Source organism: Mobula birostris, chromosome 3, assembly GCF_030028105.1.
Source record: "Mobula birostris isolate sMobBir1 chromosome 3, sMobBir1.hap1, whole genome shotgun sequence".
In the NCBI taxonomy this organism is placed as follows: Eukaryota; Metazoa; Chordata; class Chondrichthyes; order Myliobatiformes; family Myliobatidae; genus Mobula; species Mobula birostris.
This window is the reverse complement of record NC_092372.1, coordinates 19325657-19345834: the sequence shown is the minus strand read 5'-3', so window position 1 is coordinate 19345834 and position 20178 is coordinate 19325657. Positions and strand designations below refer to the sequence as shown.

The 20178-nt window shown below is 40.9% G+C and overlaps 1 protein-coding gene and 1 non-coding gene across 5 annotated transcripts in view; both read left to right on the top strand.

Annotated features, from left to right (window-relative positions):
* Positions 1–1674: 1674 nt before the first annotated feature.
* zfr (zinc finger RNA binding protein) overlaps positions 1675–20178 on the top strand; it is a 69205-nt gene continuing 50701 nt past the window's right edge. For 2 of the 4 annotated variants that reach the window (XM_072252305.1, XM_072252304.1), the window contains exons 1-3: positions 1675–1986; positions 2239–2327; positions 2554–2635. In XM_072252305.1, coding sequence (XP_072108406.1) covers positions 2291–2327; positions 2554–2635 — 119 coding nt within the window. In that variant the 5' untranslated portion in view covers positions 1675–1986; positions 2239–2290. The remainder of the gene's footprint in view (positions 1987–2238; positions 2328–2553; positions 2636–20178) is intronic. The other 2 variants (XM_072252303.1, XM_072252302.1) reach the window with 2 other exon arrangements.
* On the top strand, positions 11497–11642 carry LOC140195755 (small nucleolar RNA SNORA66). The gene has a single exon (XR_011885542.1). It is a non-coding gene; the product is annotated as a small nucleolar RNA SNORA66 (small nucleolar RNA).

The following is a 20178-nucleotide window of genomic DNA, read 5'->3' as shown; positions in this document are numbered from 1 at the left end:
TCTCACAGACTCAAAAGTGCATTAGACTTTTATACCATTAAGATCAATAGGTGATTCAATACAGTTTCTATACATACAATGACATTGCTAACTTTAATACTCTGGGTTAACGATGCTTCCTTTGAATTGCGTATCTACAGTGAGAGACACCTCTGAATGTTCAAATGTCTTTGCTGGGACACTTCCCTGAATTTGTTTACAATGGTGCAAATTACTTAAACCCAGCCTGGATTGATGCTGGGAAATGATCAAACCTATTTGTCTTAACGTTTGGCTGATGCATATGCAATCTCTTCGTCTGTGGGCTGGCCTGTGCTTTTACCTACAATTTACTAATTGAAATTTTCAATAAGAACTTAAGACTGGCTCTTGCTTGAATTAGTATCTGCTATATTCACCTAACGTGAGAATTTTTCTTTTGTCACTAGCTGCTATCCACTGCATCCCATTCCACTTTCTCATGCAACCGGAGGGGATGCAATACCTGTCCATTCAGCTCTTCATTTCCAACCATTCCAGGCAAAGCAAAAAAGTAAGTGGCAGCTAGTAGTTTAACGTATGTGGAGTTTCAGAAGTCCGTTGGGACTAGGTAGTATAATAGTTTGGTATGAACTAGATGGGCTGAATGGCCTGTTTCTGTGACTCTATGGTTTTCAAACATGGAACCATCTAGTCTTCCTATCAACAAAATAAAGCTCATACTGTGAAATAGAAGCTTAGTATGGATACAGAGTTGATAGAGAACAAACAACTGATTGGTTATTTATTGCGAAGAAGGAAAAGAGCAGCTTTTCCCAGGGGTCAGTTTTCAGGTTCGTTGTTTTTTTTTGCATTAATGACCTAGATTTGGGCACCCAAGGCACAAATTCTGAATTTATGGATGATACATAAAATAACAATATGCACTTGTAGAGTGTGTAGATGCTTTATAGACGAAGTTAAATTTGGAGAAATAAAAGATTATGCACTTTGACAGGAAGAATGAATAGAACCAAGACAGAGTAAAGGATGCTGTTGTAAAAGGGGTGCAGAATCAGGAGACCTGGGTAATACATACTGAAAGTGATGAGACAAGGTAAGAAAGCTTTAAACTAAAACATACAATCAAAAATGTCACTTCTTTCGGCCATGCATAACCATCATTGTGAAAAAAGTATAAAACGAAGTTTGATTGACAGAACTAGCTCCTGAAAAGTTACAAACACGAAAAAGTCTGCAGATGCTGGAAACCCAAAGCAGCATACGCAAAATGCTGGAGGAACTCAGCGGGACAGGCAGCATCTATGGAAATGAACAAACCGGCGACGTTTCGGCTGAGACCCTTCTTCATGTTCTTCCACGGATGCGGATTAATTCAAACATTCTCTGTTTTTACTTTGCCAGCATCTGCCTTTTTCCTCCAATGTTTCAATGTTGACATTGCAAAAGCGTATTACAATCGATATTTTCGGCTGTTCCAAGGCAGAACATATTTTAATGAATGTTTAACTGTGCGGTACAGAATTCTTGGGATAGGCGGTGGGCCCTTCAGAGTAAAGTTTAAAAAAAATCTCCATCACATTGCCGCAATGTAATATCTTGGTGCACTGTAATGCTGCCAGCAAAACTGGGACAGAGCGTGCTGCCCGGTGTTTGAAACACGACTGCGTAAGAAGAGCTGTACATGTGCAAGCTCCATTTCCTGGACTCGATAGAGCTGGATTAAGATTGTAGGCTGCGTATTTGCCAAGGTCAGACCCGATGGAAAAAAAACCGTGAAGCTGATTGGTAATCAGTTGAGATGACTAGACCAGCTGCAACGTGTTTCTTTTCGTATCGTCCGTCGCACAGAGACAAGTGGATATTTATTATTTTATTAATATAAATTTTCGGTGAGTCGCTTTTCTCGAATCTCGGCTCTGGTGGAAAAAGGGGCTCATGTATTGCGACATCGAATGGTGATCTTGACTGCTGCACCAGCCCTGTTCTCTGTGGACCGGATAAAAGGTTTGGATTTCTACTGTGCGTTGTGTTATTGTGTTCTTAATTCTGGTGTTTACGCCTTGTTTGGCGATTTAAAAAAAAGTGGTAAATCCTCCCTTTCTTGTGTGATCGGCTTTTCCTTCGTGTAATGTTAAAATGAAAAAAAAGGTTGTTGTTGTTGTTCCTGGAAAGAGAGGACTACAACTCCCAGAAGTCAGCGGCGGGGCAACGCATGCGCTTTGTGCCTTCCCCTGACAGTGACGTCTTTCTCCACAGGGTACACACTTGAAAGGTAAAAGGTCGTTGTTGGTCGCTGAAAGAAACCCCCATGATTCCTATATGCCCAGTTGTTTCTTTTACGTATGGTAAGTGAAATTGACAACGTTAAAAAAAAACTTATTAAAAAAAACTTTTAAGAAAAAAAGGTGCTGGTTTCGGCTTGAGGAGAATACTAAAGACTTGAATAAAGAGCGGCTTTTTTTTTGTTCCTGTTTGCTGAAGCTGGGCGATGTGATGTGTGGGCTCTGATGATGTTTTACTGGTCTCTCCCTTCTCCCTCTTGTTTACTTGGGCGCTTCGCGTGGTGCTCAGTGCCTGGCCGGCTAGGCGAAGATGCCAAAATGGCTACCAGTAACTACTTTGGATTTGCCCATGGTGGTGCTGCGCAGTACAGGTACGTTCTCACCGCACACATGCCGCGGCCTCTCTCACACTCCATTCAAATCCACAGCCTCCCTCCCCCACCCCTCCCTCTCCAGCCCTTCATTTATTTAATTTCATTGTCGGGGAGGGGACAGAACCCCCACTTAAAACACTAATTCTATAAGGAACTGACCGCATGGTCTCTCTGATTCAAAGACTTGCTTTCTCCCTTTGTTGTGCATAAATTAAAACTCCCTTTTGAATAGTCACAAAATGGCGACTTGGTGTGCGGTTTAGAATAATGCGGTTGGTTTGAGCTATTTATTTTGACTAAAATTAAACTCGTCCCTCCTGCCTCTTGAGCCGGATCTCTTCTGAGCATTATCAACCCGTGCATTCCACTTTGATCTTTGTATTTTTAAAGAAAAATAGCCTTGATTTATAACGGTAACCCGGTCCGTTGCATGCGGACATCTACCATCAAACAGGTGCGACTAGCGTCCGAGCTCTTGGTGCATTAGTATGCAGGTGCAAAATAAAATTCGGAGTTTTCATTGTGATGGGTTTGGTGGGGTGGGGGGATTGAGTGAGGGTAAAGAGGAAGGATTTGGCCCATGTTCAGCATTCCATATGTGCAATTGGCTATTTCGGTTATATATTCAATGGCTCAATCTTTAATGTCGCATTTGGATCTACTCCCAGTTCCAGTTTCAACAGAATTTTGACTGCACGTGCTGTCGGCAGGCTTTTTAAGTATTAATGTGGCGTGCTGCGATCTGATACACGTCACGTATGGGAGTACAGTACATTATTTATACCAGGTTTCCAGTACTTTAAATTGCACTTCACACAGCTTCCCCAGAAAGGAGTTAACACACAGTGACAGCAGAAGGAAAATTTGAAGTCAAGCCTGATGTTTCAGTTCAGAACCGTGTCATTCACTATCAAATTCAGTAAAGTTCTCAGTTATTACTGATCTGTAGGATTTCTGAACTGGGTGTTGCAGTGCTGTGTTTGGAGTTGGTCATTAAAATGAGATGGGACGAAATAACAGCTGGGGGTCTATAATTGGAATTTGACCCTTTTCCCCTACTGTTGAAAGTATCATCGATTTGTTTCAATTCTTGCATCTTTTTAGAAATGGTTGATCACTAAAGGCATATACATTCCATGATACTGTATTTTAGCACAATAAGACCATAAGACAAAGGAGCAGAAGTCAGCCATTCGGCCCATCGAGTCTGCTCTTAAAATAGCACTTAAGTAAGCAATCTTGTAAAATTCGAAGCAACACACACAAAATGCTGGAGGAGGTCAACAGATCAGGTGGCATCTCTGGAAAAGAGTAAACAGCCGACGTCAGGACTGGTGGTCTCAGCCCTAAGCGTCAACTGTGTACTCTTTTCCATAGATGCTGCCTGGCCTGCTGAGTTCCTCCAGCATTTTGCGCATGTCGTTTTGGATTTCCAGCATCTGTAGATTTTCTTGTTTGTAAAATTTAAAAGTTAAATTGTTACGTATTAAAATACTTATTCTTGCTGCAGCAGTATTAATTGGCAAGTTTGATCACAACTGGTAAAATATTGTTTCCAAAGACCGCTGTTGTTTTTCTTACCCCTAGTATGTATTTTTAATACAAGTCTAACAGTTCTGTGGAGTAGGAGGGATTTTTGGTCTGGAATTTAGAGTCAAGCTTGCTTCTGGTGCTGTGGAATCAAATGTGAAGGGAAGAATGCAGGCCAACTGAAATCAGGAGATGGTAGTGCAGAATGTAGGTGTGATTGGCCAATGCGTACTATCTGTGAGAACAAAAATAACTTGGATTGACAGGAACAGTCTTGGAGATAAATGAAGTGATGTTACCAGGGAGCATCAGTCTGGTGCTTTTATTTATGTGGTTGCTCTGGTTTGATGGGCAGTTGTATGTCTGTAAATATGTGGATTGGCTCTTGGTAAAATTGAAATTTTTTTCAGGGAGAATGAGAATATAGGCTTTGTTCGAGACTGCTTACAATGCCTGGTTATGTTTTTGTCACACAGACCAGTAGTCCATAGAATTGTTCTGTATTTTAACCCCAGAAACAGGGTAATTTTATTTCAAAAATTTGTGTACTATTTTCTACCAATGGGGAGGATTGCTTAAAAATGTTTTTGGGCATAACTTATTAAAAGGATTGGTTAGATGCACACTTTCCCATTGGGATACAAAGTACTTTCAGGAGAGCTTTGTTTGACTGCTGGTAGCTGTTTCTTTCCTGATGACCAGATTAGAAAGACATTTTTTGAAAGCAATAATGGAGCATTTTGTGATTCATAAAATTGTCACATTAATAATAAAATGTCATTTTGATCTGCATTGATTTGAGCTTGTTCAATAAAGTCAGTTATGTAGAGAAAAAAGTTTGCCAGATAGATTCCTGGAGTTGAAGACAGACTGAGCAAATTGTGCCTGTATTTGAATTAAGAATAGATGGCAGGTCGGGCAGTGTTTATGGAAAAAGAATAAACAGTTGATGTTTTGGGCTGACACCCTTCATCAGGTCTGGGATTTTCATGCCTATTCTGTGAAAGTTATGGCAGATCATATACTTCAGCATTTCTTTTCTGCACTCATCCCAAGTCACTTTATTCTATTAAAACATGAAAATCTGTTGCTTGCTCTTGAATTAACATAAAAACAAAGCTTTCAGAGTCCTCTTAGATGAAAAATTCTGGAGATTCACGACTCTTTGTATGAAGAAACACTTTTTCTAACCCTTATTTTGGTTTTAGACGCTCAAGATCGGGGTAACGTTAATTTCAGAATCTGCTGTCTTTGCTATTCTACATGGTACATCTATAGAACTTTGTCAGTTTTAGACGACATGCCGAATCTTCGATAAACAACAAAGTAGAGATGCTGCTGCTTTCTTTGTAATGACACTTAACATGCTTGTCCCAGGACAGATACTCTGAAATGATAACACCAAGAAATTTAAAGTTGCTGACCTTATCTCTGATTCTTCCAATGAGGACTTGCTCATGGATGTCCGTTTTCCTCATCCTGAGTCAATAATCAGTCCTGGTTTTGCTGACGTTGAGTGAGGGGTTGTTGTTGTGGCAGTATTAAGCCGGATTTTCAATCTGCCTCCCATGTGCCAATTTGTCACCACCTTTGATTTGGACAATAACAGTGATGTAATCAGCAAACTTCAATATGGCATTGCAGTTGTACCTAGCCTCACAGTCACAAGTATAAAATGATTAGTGCAGGGGATGAAGCACATAGCCTTGTAGTGCACCTGTATAGATGGTGATTGTGGAAGAGATGTTGCCAATCCTAACTGACTGGGGAAGTGAGGAAATTGGGGTTCCAGTTGCACAAGGACATATCTAGGCCTAGGATTTGGAGCTTATTGATTAGTTTTGAGAGGATGATAGTGCTAAATGCAGAGTTGTAGTCAATGAAGAGCGTTCTGATGTATACATCTTTCACTGTCCACATCTCCAGGGCTAAGTGAAGAGCCAATGAGATGGCAGTTGCTGTTGTCCTGTGGTGACAGGAGGCAAATTGGAGGATATCCATGTCATTAATTAGGCAGGAGCTGATATTTTTCATAACCAACCTCACAAAGCACTTTATCACAGTGGAAGTAAGTGCTACTGGACGATAGTTATTGAGGCAGGTTATCGCGTTGTTGTGCACTGATATGATTGAAGCTTGCTTGAAACAAGTGGATATCTCAGACTGATGAAGCTAAAGGTTAAAGATGTCAGTAAATACTCCAGCCAGTTGTTTAGCACTGGTTCTTAGTACCGTCTGGGTCAGATGTGTTTGGTGGGTTCTGCCTCCTTCCTGAAGGGTACTCAAACATCAGCCTCAGAGTCTGAAATCACTTGGGTATTGGGGGCAGTGGGAGTTCATGAAGATGCCTCAAAGTGAGCATAAAAAGCAATGAGCCCACCTGGGAGTGCAATCTTATTGCATCATCTGCTTATGTATTAACAAAGGAGAGCTAGGGAAAAATATTCCTTTTTTTATTAATTCCCTGACAGTGATTTTTATTTAATCTCATTTCTGGGTAGTGATCAACAGAAGGGAGACTTGATCGAGGATGATTATGATAGGTATAGAGTAGATAGCCAATATCTTTTACCCGAGTCAAAATGTCTAATATTAGAGGGCATGCATTTAAGGTGAGGGGATAAATTCAAAGGAGATGTGCAGGGCAATTATTTTTTCACAAGAGTGGTTGGAGCCTGATGTGCTGCCCGGGTGGTGGTGGAAGAAGATATGATAAGATGCATTTAAAAAGCTCTTGAGTGGAAATGTGAATGTGCAGAGAATAGAGGGATATGGTCATTGTGTAGATAGAGGGGATTAGTTTTATTGTACAGTTAGTTACTAGTTTGGCACAGCATTGTGGGCTGAAGGGTCAGTTCTTGTGTTATTCTGTTACCTGAATGGCCACAACATGGTAGTCCCTTGTAAATTCAAGAAAAAGAGTGATTAATTTAAGGAAACTGAAGGATATAGAGTCAGTGCAGTGAAGTGGTACTGAGGTGACAGGTCAACCATGATCTTGATGAATGGTGGAGCAGGCAGAAGGAACCAAATAGCCTACTATTTGTGGTATCCCTACATAGCTTTATTATTTGGAAAAAAAATCATTGAACAGCTTTTAGTATCTGTTACACTTTGTAAAAATTTGTGCACTTCCCAGCTATAATTTTACTCATTTCAAGAATGTCATTGCACACTACACTATGAATCTTAAAATAGAGAACTATTCCAAGGCTTTCATGACTGGCATCTCTCTGCATTCTATAAACTAGAGCTCATCCAAACTTGTACTGCCTATGTTCTAACCCTTATCATATTCTGTAGTTTGCTGATTTATATTAGCTTCACTCTCAATCTCTCCAAGATCTGAACCCCACCTGCTTTTCTTTAGTTTGATGTCTTCAGTCTCCTTGATTTTGCATTGCTCAATAGTGGCTAAATCCTTTGGTTTTTCTGTCCTGTACTGTATTTAGCTGCATGTGCTTGAAATCAGAATCAGGTTTAATATCAGCAGCATATGTCGTGAAATGTGTTAACTTTACTGCAGCAGTATAATGACATAATAATAAGCACTTTATTGATCCCAAGTGGGAATTTTCATTACAGTAGCAACATTTGAAAACACACTTAGCAATGTGCAGACTTAACTAATAATAAAGTACAGAATAATCATATACACAATCATGTACCACTATGCAATAATAATGTACGAATTAAAACAGACTATTGAACTATGATGTGTGTTCTCCTGTTGCACAGAGATGAACTGTTATATATGCTTACAGCATTTGGTAGGAACAAATTTTCTGTAACGATCCTTGTGACAGCGGAACTGAATGGGTCTGTTTGAAAAGGTGCTTTGCCGTTTATTCAGTCGGTCATGGAGAGGATGTGCCAGATTGTCCATAATGGATAACTGTTTAGCGAGCTCTTCTCCACCACTAACTCAAAAGTTGTAGCCAAGGACGGATCCAGCTTTTTTGATGAGTTTATTTGTCTTTTTGAATCACCAGCACCGATGCTGCTCCCCCATTATAAAGCAGCAAAGAAGACTGCACTTGCTACAACAGACTGGTAAAAGATCTCCAACATCCTGCTGCACACATTGAAGGATCTCAGCTTTCTTAGTAAATAGTCTGCTCATCCCCTTCTTGTAAACAGCCATGGTGTTGGTTTTCCAGTCAAGTCTGTTGTCACGGTGAACACTCAAGTGTTTGTATGCCACCACTGCAACCTCTTCTCCAAGAATGTATACAGATTTTGTCACAGTCCCTTTCCTCCTAAGATCAATCACCATCTTCCTGGTTTTGGCCACATTCAGGAGCAGGTGATTCCTCCTGTACCACTCCACAGACTTGTCCACCAGTCCTCTGTACTCTGACTCCTGCCCATCTCTGATAACACCCAACCACTGCAGAGTTATTAGAGAGCTTCTGCAAGTGGCAAGACTCAGAGTTGTACTAACTGTCTGAGGGGTACAGTGTGAACAGAAACGCAGACAGGACAGTCCCCTAAGGTGCCCCAGTGCCCCTCACCACCAACTCAGACAGAGAATTACCCAGCCATACAAACTGGGATCTATCTGTCAGGTAGTCAGTAATCCAGGAGATAATGGATTTGTCTACTCCCATCCTTTGTAACTTGTTGCAAAAAACAGTTTGTATTTTTCCTCTTTGTATCTGATAAAAGGTTGTCAAAATATGGCTAATCTGCGTTCTAATTTAGTTATATATCAGAACAGTTGGTGAAGTGTTCAGCAAATATTAGAACAGTGGGCCATCCATGAAACTTGACTGACTGATCAAAGAATCACTGGAATTATATTCCAGTAAAGTTGGTACCCAGGCGCTGAGGTGAAAATTTGAAATTTGAGTGGGAATTTTCATGAGGAGCAGAATGTAGGTGCTGGCTACCAGTAATTGGAAGTGGATTTAAAAATGATCAGGATTGGTGACCATTTTTTTCCAGATAAATATATTGTCCAGTTTTCATACATAACATTTTACTTTTACTTTTTTTACTTTATTGTCGCCGAACAGTTGGTACTAGAACATACAATCATCACAGCGATATTTGATTTTGTGCTTCACACTCCCTGGATTACAAATATTAAATATTAAAGATATTAAAAATAGTTAAAATTAGTAAATATTAAACATTTAAATTATAAATCATAAATAGAAAATAGAAAAATGGGAAGTAAGGTAGTGCAAAAAAACAGAGGCAGGTCCAGATATTTGGAGGATATGGCCTAGATCCGGGTCAGGATCCATTCAGCAGTCTTATCACAGTTAGAAAGAAGCTATTCCCAAATCTGACCGTACGAGTCTTCAAGCTCCTGAACCTTCTCCTGGAGGGAAGAGGGACGAAAAGTCTGTTGGCTTTTAACATGTATGTGGTAGAAATTAATAGAGGACATGATACTAGACAAGTAAACCAGGAGCATGGATTAATAGTCAAGAGAGAAGAGTTTAAGATCTGGACCCAGTACATTATGGTTAACTCATTTCTTAGAAATGACCTTGTAAAATTTTCTGGAATTAAGGATGGTCAATCTTTGACAGCACTGGAGTTCTGTGAGTGAATTGGGGAATACAGAATCTTGAAGGAAAAATAAGTGATCATGTGTGCTTTTATTAAAATCATTAATAATCTTTGGAATGCTTATGTGTGAATATTCAAATATCATAGTTGAGATTTGCATTTCCAGTGGGGAAATTTAATTTAAAAACACTATATCGGTCCAAATAATCCATGCCCAACATGTAATCTAATCAATATGTCCTTCCATTCTGTTCTTTGTGTTATGAGTATTATCCTTAAATACAGCTTTGTTTTGCATCTCAGTTGTGATTTATGATCAGACATCTATTTTTTTTCAATTTTAACAAAAGCTTTTTCTGTTGCTTATTGGAATTACTAATATCCATCTCAAACCTCATTTCAATTCACCCGTGAGCAGGAGTATCATTAAACAAGATTTAATATTGTGGTACAGCGAGGTATTGGTGGAAAAGCTTGGTCTGACCTCAGTGTTAAGTGTTTAAAAGTGAAGTTTAGTGAGAATCCAGAGCCAAAATCTTAGTGGTAAAGCAGTTTGAAAATTTTCAGAACAGAATTTCATTCAACATAAGATTGGCATTGCATTCTGCTCTTAACAAAGTACACCTTCATGTATATAACTTCAAGATTAACCCAAATGTAGGTGTACTTCATGTTAGATTTACTTGAAAACTTCATGCCTGTAATGCTTTTTTGCACCTGTGTGGAACAAGATTACTCGCTTTGTAATCTTAAAAGCTCCCCCCTGTGCCTTTTCCATATTCCTTCACCCTCATGTTCTGCTCTTTTTAAAAGGCATTGCATGTTTGTACATAGATCTTGTTTTAGCATTATGCACAAAATTAACTGAATTCATTTTTCAAAAACAAGTAGCTAAGTGCATATTAGTTTACTGTTAAATATTTATCTCGTATTTTGATGCATAATTTTGTAACATTTTACAGATGGTATGAATTTTAATTTCAAGGTCTTGAAAGAATGCTTTTGAGCAGCTCTTAATGCAAAATCATGTGAAAGGCATGGGTAATCAGCTTTATACATGCTTTATGAAAGAGAAATTCTGTTAAGCAAAGTTGTTATTAGTTATTTTAAGGATGTAACCAGCAAAATAGATGAGGATCCAGATTGTATAATAGATTCAGATTTTGAAGCACTTCCAAAAGTTGCTACATAAAATGAGACTATGAGCTTATGGGACAAAAGTTAATATTATTGTGGCTGAAGGACTAATTGTCAGAAAGCAAAAATTATGGATAAACAGTAAACAAGAAATTCTGCAGATACTAGGAAATCAGGGCAACACACATGTGAAATGCTGGAGGAATTTAGAGGGACAGGAGGCATTTATGAACACTTGATGTTTTGGGTCTTGACCCAAAACATCGACTATTTATTCCTAACTTGCATTTTGTGTGTGTTGTTATGGATAAATGGACCATATTTGAGTTGGCAAGCAGTATTGATTGGTATGCTTCATGAATCAGTTTTGAACTTCAGTTATTTAGATTCTACACCAACGTTTTAAGGGATGGATGAACACTGCAAGTCTGGATATCTAAAGATAATTACTTTGAGAAGAACAGATAAATGGTGGAAAATGTTGGATAGGAATGTTGACAGTGATGACTTCAACCTTCGCAGTACATGTAATTGGGCAAATAAAGGGTTACTTTAAGCTTTTCCTATTAACTTGTTCTTAAACTTAAATTATATTTATTCATGACAAGCTTGTAAGAAAAAAAATATTCTTCAGATTTTGTATCCAGTAAGTACAAAGCAGGTTCTCATTGCAAACCAGATCACTTGCTCAGCATAATGTTGCTGGAGTGAGGGGAACATGTTTGCAACATTAACTTGTAACTGTGGTTACAGGCAGAATTCCAGCTAGCCGATTCAATTTATTTTGGCTAGCAGCTCTGTATCACATACAAGAGAAAATGATGGAGTAACAAATTCTTCCTGTTCATTGTTTAATAATTATAAAGGTTCTTCCAGAATTTAACAACTAGCCCTTTTAGGACGAATGCTTAAAAGTCAGCTAAGAGAAAAATGCTTCCTTATTGGCATTTGAAACATTTTTGACAAAAACGCTATTTACATTTCAGTTCTTCATTCTTAGATTTTGTTTTAATTTTCTGTTTGCAATAATATAATTAAGTACTATCACGTGTCAAACTTGCTTGAATACTAAATACAGGAAATTCGTTTATGGACTACAGCAAAAATGTCCTAAGCTTTATCTTCCTTTCGATTTCTTTATTTTTACTTGTATCCAATTTTATTAGTGTGGGTATTTCTGAATTTCTCCCAAGAAGTTTGTTCTCAGATGTGTGAAATATCATCTGAATATGCCTTTTTTCTGACAGTGCAAACTTGACTCTTTTTGATGATATCTCAAGTGTTCGCAAATCCTGAGGACTGAAATGGTGAATTTCCCCTTTTTTCTTGCCTCAGTGCCTGAAGCAGAGAGTCCACTTTTATTCATTCACCATGTCATAGGTCACTATAGTAAAACATGATCACTGAAAATGAAAAGGCGGGCTATTGCTGGAGAGGTTTTATGCTTATTGTGTGTAGGATTTAATAGGGGAGATAGTGAGGAGAAGAGAAATTATAAGAGCAAGTTCCTTTAAAATGAAAGTTGGGTATTTTAGGGATGATGTAGGAAAGTGCTTCACACGGGGCATTGAAATTCTGGAGCACTCTAATCTTAGGTAGTTCATTAGTGACTAAGGGAAACTTCCAATCATCTGCTAATTTGGCTTCCAACAGGCAGTCGAGCAATAAAGTTAATTTACAACATTGATGCAGAGAGAGAGGGAAAAAATTCATATCATTTTTCATGGGAAAACATTCCCCATGGTTAGAGGCTATGTGTGGTAACAGTAGAATAGGCAGCTAATGATATGTGGAAAATCTTGATACATTTCAATCACTCCAACTTTGAACATCACACTAAGAATGTGAATGTTTTTGAGAATCACTAGTTAATCTAGGGATTAAATTTGTAACCCAGAAGCCAAATCAATACAAGCTGTTAGCAAACTTTATGCATGTAACTGGTAATGGAATGGAGAGATTGGAGTTCTCATTTTAAGTAGAAAAAGCCAAGAAAATTTAATACTTATACAATTGTGAACAGTTCAGCCAGGGTGAATAAAGAGAATGACCCCCTCCCATTTTAGCCAATTATTACAGAAGCACCATCAAGAGTGTGCTGACCAGCTGCATCACTGTCTGGTACGGGAATTGCAAGGCATCTAGCCGCAAGTCCTGATGAGGGATTCTGAGGACTACTGAGAGGATCATCGGGGTCTCTCTTCTACCCATTAGAAGTATTAGAGATTTTTATCAGGAGCGCTGTGTATGTAATGCTGTCAGTATTGTTTATGATCTCTCCCATCCATCTAACAACTTCTTTGACCCCTACGATCACGCAGAAGGAACTGCAGAATTAGGGAAAGGACTGTTAGGATGGGAAATAGCTTCTCCCCCCAGGCTGTAAGACTACTGAACTCGGTGCCTCAATCCAGGTCTCATCATGTATGAAACACTAGTAGTGTTATCCTGTTTACTTTTTAACATGTAAATATACCTCATTATTTGTTAATTGATGGTAATATTACTTTCTGTTCAATGTGTGAGTTAAAGATGCTGTGTTGTGCATCTCAATCCGGAGGAATATTGCTTCGTTTGACGGTATACTTGTGTATGATTGAATGACAATAAAGTGAACCAGTCATCCTGAAATGGATCCTTTATGGAGGGATTATCTACTGAGTCAGTGTGGGTGGAAGTCAGAAACAGAAAGGGGGCAATAACTAGGTGTTTTTTTTATAGACCCTCCTCTTTCTCCCCCTCCCCCCCAATAGTAACAGAGACATTGAGGAGCAAATAGGGAGGCAGATACTGGAATGATCCAATAATATTAGGGTTATTGTTCTAGGAGATTTTAACTTTCCTAATATTGACTGGCATCTCTGTAGTGCAGGGGCTTTAGATGGGGTGGAGTTTGTTAGGTGTGTTTAGGAAGGTTTCCTGATGCAATATGTAGAGCCAGCTGGAGGAGAGGCTGTAATTGATTTTTTTTTATTTCAAAATATACTTTATTCAAAAATAAATATATACAATAAACCATTCAATAACTTTTCATCCTTTACATACGTTTCCATTATACTCAGTAAAATACCCGTGTTTATAGCCACCCACGTGGCACTCCAGTAGTTTAGCTTAGCATCTCATTGTTGAGGGGTATACTCCTCGCCCACCGACCCCTCCCACTCTCACGGGTGGAGAAAACCTATACTGTGGTCCTTCCCCACCGGGCCCTTGCGGTGGCTGCACCAAGTTTCAGTGCGTCCCTCAGCACGTACTCCTGCAGCCGAGAGTGTGCCAGTCGGCAGCATTCTCCCACGGACATCTCCATGTGCTGGTAGATGATCAAGTTTCGGGCTGACCAAAGAGCGTCTTTCACCGAGTTGATGATCTGCCAGCAGCACCGGATGTTGGTCTCCGTGTGCGTCCCCGGGAACAGCCCGTAGATCAGAGAGTCCTCTGTCACGCAGCTGCTGGGGATAAAACGTGACACTAGCCCGTCCATCCTCCTCCACACCCTCTTTGCGAACTGGCAGTGTGCAAAGAGGTGGGTCACAGACTCCTCCTCACTGCAGTCCTCCCGTGGGCAGTGGGGTGCGGGGACGACATTCCGGGCGTACAGGAGGGCTCTGACTGGGAGGGCCCCTCTCACCGCCAGCCAGGCGAGGTCTTGGTGCCTGTTGGTGAGATCTGGCGATGAGGCATTTTGCCAGATGAACTGGACAGTCTGCTCAGGGAACCACCCCACTGTGTCCATCACGTCCTTGTCCTGCAGTGCCTGCAGGACACTTCGTGCCGACCACTGCCTAATGGCCTTGTGGTCAAAGGCGTTCTCCTCGAAGAACTTTGCTACGTGGGACAGGTATGCCGGCAACGACCAGCTGACTGGGGCGTTGCGCGGGAGTGGGGCCAGACCCATCTTTCGTAGCCAGGGCGACAAGTAGAACCTGGGCACATAGTGGTACTTGGTGCCCACATACCTGGGCTCTACACATAACCTGATGCAGCCACATACGAAGCTGGCCATCAGGGTGAGGGCGACATTGGGGACGTTCTTGCCCCCGTTGTCCAGGGACTTGTGCATGGCGGTCCGTCTCACCCGCTCCATCTTTGATCCCCAGACGAATCTGAAGACAGCCCGGGTGATTTCCGAGCTGTAGGAGCGGGGGACGGGCCAGACCTGCGCCAAGTACAGCAGCCCTGAGAGCACCTCACACCTGATGACCAGGTTCTTGCCCGTTATCGACAGGGAGCGCCCTCCCCACAGTCCCAGTTTCTGTTTCACCTTGGCAGTCCGCTCCTGCCAGTTCTTGTTGCACGCCTCAGCCCCTCCGCCCCAGCCAGAGGCTGTAATTGATATGGTAATGGGAAATGAACCTGATCAGGTGTCACCACTCAGTGGGAGAGCATTTTGGAGATAGTGCTCACAGCTCTATCTCCTTTAGCATAGCGCTGGAGAGGGATAGGAGCAGACAATTTGGGAAAAACATTTAATTGGGGTAGGGGGAAATATAATGCTGTTAGGCAAGAACTTGGGAGCAGATGTTCTCAGGAAAATGCACGGCAGAAATGTAGCAAATGTTCCGGAAACATTTGCATGGTGTTTTGCATAGGTAGGTTTCATTCAGGCAGAGAAAGGATGGTAGGGTAAAAGAACGATGGTGTACAAAGGATGTTGAAGATCTAGTTAGAACATAGAACATAGAAATTTACAGCACATACAGGCCCTTCAGCCCATAATGTTGTGCCGACCATTTAACCTACTCTTGAGACTCCCTAGAGCACAGCCCTCTATCTTTCTAAGCTCCACTGCTCCAAGGAGAAAAGGCCAAATACACTTAATCTATTCTCACAAGGTGCGCCCTCCAATCTAGGCAACATCCTTGTAAATCTCCTCTGCAGTCTGTCTATAGTATCCACATTCTTCCCTGTAGTAAGGTAACCAGAACTGAACATAGTACTCCAAGTGTTGTTAAGAAGAAGAAAGATTCAGGAAACTAGTTACTGATAGAGTTCTAGAAAATTACGAGGTTGGCAGGAAGGAGCTTGAGAATGAAATTAGGAGAGCTAGAAGGGGCCATGAGAACACCTTAGCGAGCAAGATTAAGGAAAATCCTAAGACATTCTACAAGTTTGTTAAGAGCAAGAGGATGAGCTGTGTGAGAATTGGACCAATCAGGTGCGATAGTGGAAATGTGTGCATGGAGTTGGAGGAGGTAGTGGAGGTACTTAATGAATACTTTGATTCAGAATTCACCAGTGAAAAGGTCCTTGGCAATTGCGGGGATGACTTACAGCGGACTAAAATGCTTGAGCAGATAGATATTAAGAAAGAGGATGTGCTGGAGCTTTTGAAAAGCATTAAGTTAGATATGGTGCTGGGACCAGATGAGATATACCCCAAGCTACTGTGGGAAGTGAGGGAGGAGATTGCTGAGCCTCTGACAATGATCTTTTCATTATCAATAGGGATGGGAGAAGTTCTGGAGGATTGGAGGGTCGTGAATGTTGTTCCCTTGTTCAAGAAAGGGATTAGAGATAGCCCAAGAAAGCATAGACCATAGAGTCTTACTTCAGTGATAAGCAATTTGTTGGAGAAGATCTTGAGAGACAGGATTTATGAGCATTTGTAGAGACATTATCTGATTCGGGATAGTCAGCATGATTTTGTCAAGGACAGGTCATGCCTCATGAGTCTGATTGAATTCTTTTGAGGATGTAACAAAGCACATTGAAGGTAGAGCAGTGGATGTAGTGTACATGGATTTCAGTAAGGCATGTAAAGTTCCCCTTGCAAGGCTCATTTAAAAAGTAAGGAGGCATGGGATCCAAGGAGACCTTGCTTTGTGGATCTAGAATTGGCTTGCCCACAGAAGGCAAAGGGTGGTTGTAGATGGTTCGTATTCTGCATGGAGGTCAGTGTCCAGTGTGTTCCACAGGGATCCCTACTCTTTGTGATTTTTATAAATGACCTGAATGAAGAAGTAGAAGGGTGAGTTAGCAAGTTTGCTGATGACACAAAAGTTTCGGGTGTTGTGGATAGACTGCAGCGTGGTCAGAAGTTATAGCAGGGCATCAAAAAGATGTAGAACTGGGCTGAGAAGTGGCAGATGGAGTTCAACCCGGATAACTATGAAGTTGTTCATTTTGGAGTCAAATTTGAAGATGGAATATAGTGTTAATGATAAGACTCTTGGCAGTGTGGAGGATCAGCAAGATCTTGGGGTCTGTGTCCATGGGACTCAAAGCTACTGCGCAGGTTGACAGTGTTATTAAGAAGGTGTATGTTGTGTTGGCATTCATCAACCATGGGACTGAGTTCAAGAGCCATGAGGTACTATTACAGCTATATAAGACCTTGGTCAAACCCCACTTGGAGTACTGTGTTCAATTCTGGTCGCCTCACTGCAGGATGGATGTGGATACTGTAGAGAGAGAGAGTGCAGAGGAGATTTACAAGGATGCTGCCTGGATTGGAGAGCGTGCCTTATGAGAATAGGTTGAGTGAACTTGGCCTTTTTCCTTGGAGCAACAGAGGATGCGAGGTGACCTGATAGAGGTGTATGAGATGATGAGAGGCATTGATCGTGTGGATAGCCAGAAGCTTTTTCCTCAGGGCTGAAATGGCTAACACAAGGAGGCATAGTTTTAAGCTGCTTGGAAGTAGGTACAGAGGAGGTGTCAGGAGTAAGTTTTTCACACAGAGAGTGGTGGGTGCGTGGAATGTACTGCCTGTGACGGTGGTGGAGGCAGATACGATAGGGTCTTTTAAGAGATTCTTGGGTACATGAAGCTTAGAAAAATAGATTGCTATGCGGTAGAGTAATTCTAGGCAGTTTCTAGAGTAGGTTACATGGTCGGCACAACATTGTGGGCCGAAGGGCCTGTAATATGGTGTAGATTTCTGTGTTCTATGTTTCTGCCCAGATCTGCCAGTCAGCCAGTTTTCTATCAGTGTTTGTACATTGCGTCGATCACTACACCATAGGATCTTAGCTTGTTTAGCAGCCTTGTGTACGGCATTTTGTCAAGGACTGAGAATTACTGTGTGCTAAAATACCGTTGTTTTTTTTGTTGTTGTAAGTGATAAACATGAATGCAGAGAAAACATTGCTGTTGCTGTTGTGATTCCATTGGATTTGTTATGAATAAAACGGCAAGGACATTTTCCAGGATATAGACAAGGCAAGATGGTCAGTAGAATGGAAATGGACAGATAATGAGGAAAATGAAATTTCATTGTTAAATCAGAGCTACCAAAATGTGATTTTGGTGAAAAATTGTACTGTAGGAATATTGAATGATAAATTTTAAGGAAATCTATTAGTGTTAAGATGGCAGTATGTTCAAGGACTTGAGAGGAATGATGAAAGTGAGATTTGATGGCTGAATTAAGGATTTTTGGTTTGAAGCATTGTTTAGTAATTACCTTTTTTGATGTGGTGCTTGAAAACATTCACTGACGATACCATAATGGAAAAGCAAATAACTACTTCTCCATGTGCCTTGTGCACTGCACGCTTGGGTGATCATGGCTTTCCGCATCGAACGATCCCATGCAAGTAACTACAGAGGCCAATAATCTGATATTAAAGCAAGCTGCAAAGTCTCATCAGCACAGGAAATACTTGTGGAGAGAATAGGTAATGTTTTGGATTGATGACCTCGACTTAGAATGGGCCTTTTCATAGGATGTTCAGTTTCTCTGTCTGTTAATGCTGTCTGACCTGCTGGGAGAAATTAAATTGATAAATTTATTCTTCAAGTTTATTGTCACCTGACTGTCCATAAATACAACCAAACAAAACAATGTTCCTCTGAACCATAGTGCACCCACAAAACATGAATCACACGCAGCACTTAATACCAAACATTACCACAAATAAGTTAATAAAATACAATTCGAAGTGCATGTAATGCTCAAAACAGGCAAACGGTAAACAGCTCACTTTCCTCGTGATGAGACCTCAGTGGTATTCATTAGTCTCCCAGCCTGAGGGAAGACGCTGTTACCCAGTCTTGCCATCCTAGTCTTGATGCTCCTGATAAATTGATTTATTCTTGTCACATGTACTGAGGTACAGTGGCAAAAACCTGTCTAGAGTACTGTTTATGCAGATCAATTCATTACAACATATAATGGTGTAGTATGAAGTGTTACAGTATGGAGAAAGTGCCTCTATGATTTGGGACCTAAGTTTAAATGAGGATTTTCATTGCCAGAATGTTTTAAAATATATTTTGATTTGTACGTAGATGATTCCCATAGACCAGATACTGAAGAAGTCAGTTGCAACTATTTATAGATATTTATGCACAAAAAGTAGTATATTGGAGAATTTGATGTGTTGAAGTACAACTGGTGAAACGTTTTCATAAAAATGGGAAAACTATATGTTATTAGGTAATACTCAGCTGTCATACTCACTGTGATGGATTTCTTGAACAGCATGTTGCTGAATCTACAAGGAACGTGCTATCTTGGAAATGGTCTGTGCAATGAGACAGGTAGAATTAGTGATCTTGTAGCTAATGATCATCTTGGAAAGAGTGATCACTGGGCCGGCTGGTGGCACAACGACATCAACGCCGGACCCGGGAGTGGAGGTTCCCGGGTTTGAAACTAGTCAAGTCCACCCCCAACTACGCTTTCCATCCATGCCGGGTTGAGTGTCAAGATTGCAACTCGACTTCGTAAAATAAAGGGAAAATACTGCAAAAATGTCTGTGTGAGGAGCGGCACGCCAGTCAGTCAGTCCGTCTCTCTCTCTCTCTCCCCCTCCCCCTCCCCCTCCCCCATGCAAAAGACATCATCACGGTCGTACGCATGCAGGCACATGCCAAAAAAAAAGGGAAGAGTGATCACAGTATAACTGAGTTTCTCGTAGAAATGGAGGATGCAATAGTTCCATCGAAAACCAGTGTATTATGCCTAAACAATGGAGACTACAATGGAATGAGGGAGGATTTAGCTAGTGTAGACTGGGAACACAGGCTAGATGGTGGAACGGTGGGAGACTTTCATAGAACCTGAATCCCTGCCCCCTGCACCAGTTTCTCAGCCTCTCATTCAACTGTACAATCATCCTATTCCTGACCTGACTAGCACATGGCACTGGGAGTAATACAGAGATTACTACCTTGGAAGTCCTGCTCATCAGCCTCTTCTCTAACTCCCTATACTCACTGTGCATGACCTTTCCCCTGTTTCTTCCAATGTCATTGATGTCAATGTGCACCACAGCCTCCGGCTGCCCTGGTCCTAATGGAATGCATCCCAGGGTACTGAAAGAAATGACAGAAGTTATAGCAGAGGGTTTGGTGATAATTTGCCAAAATTGGACTCTGGGCAGATCCTGGCAGATTAGGAGACG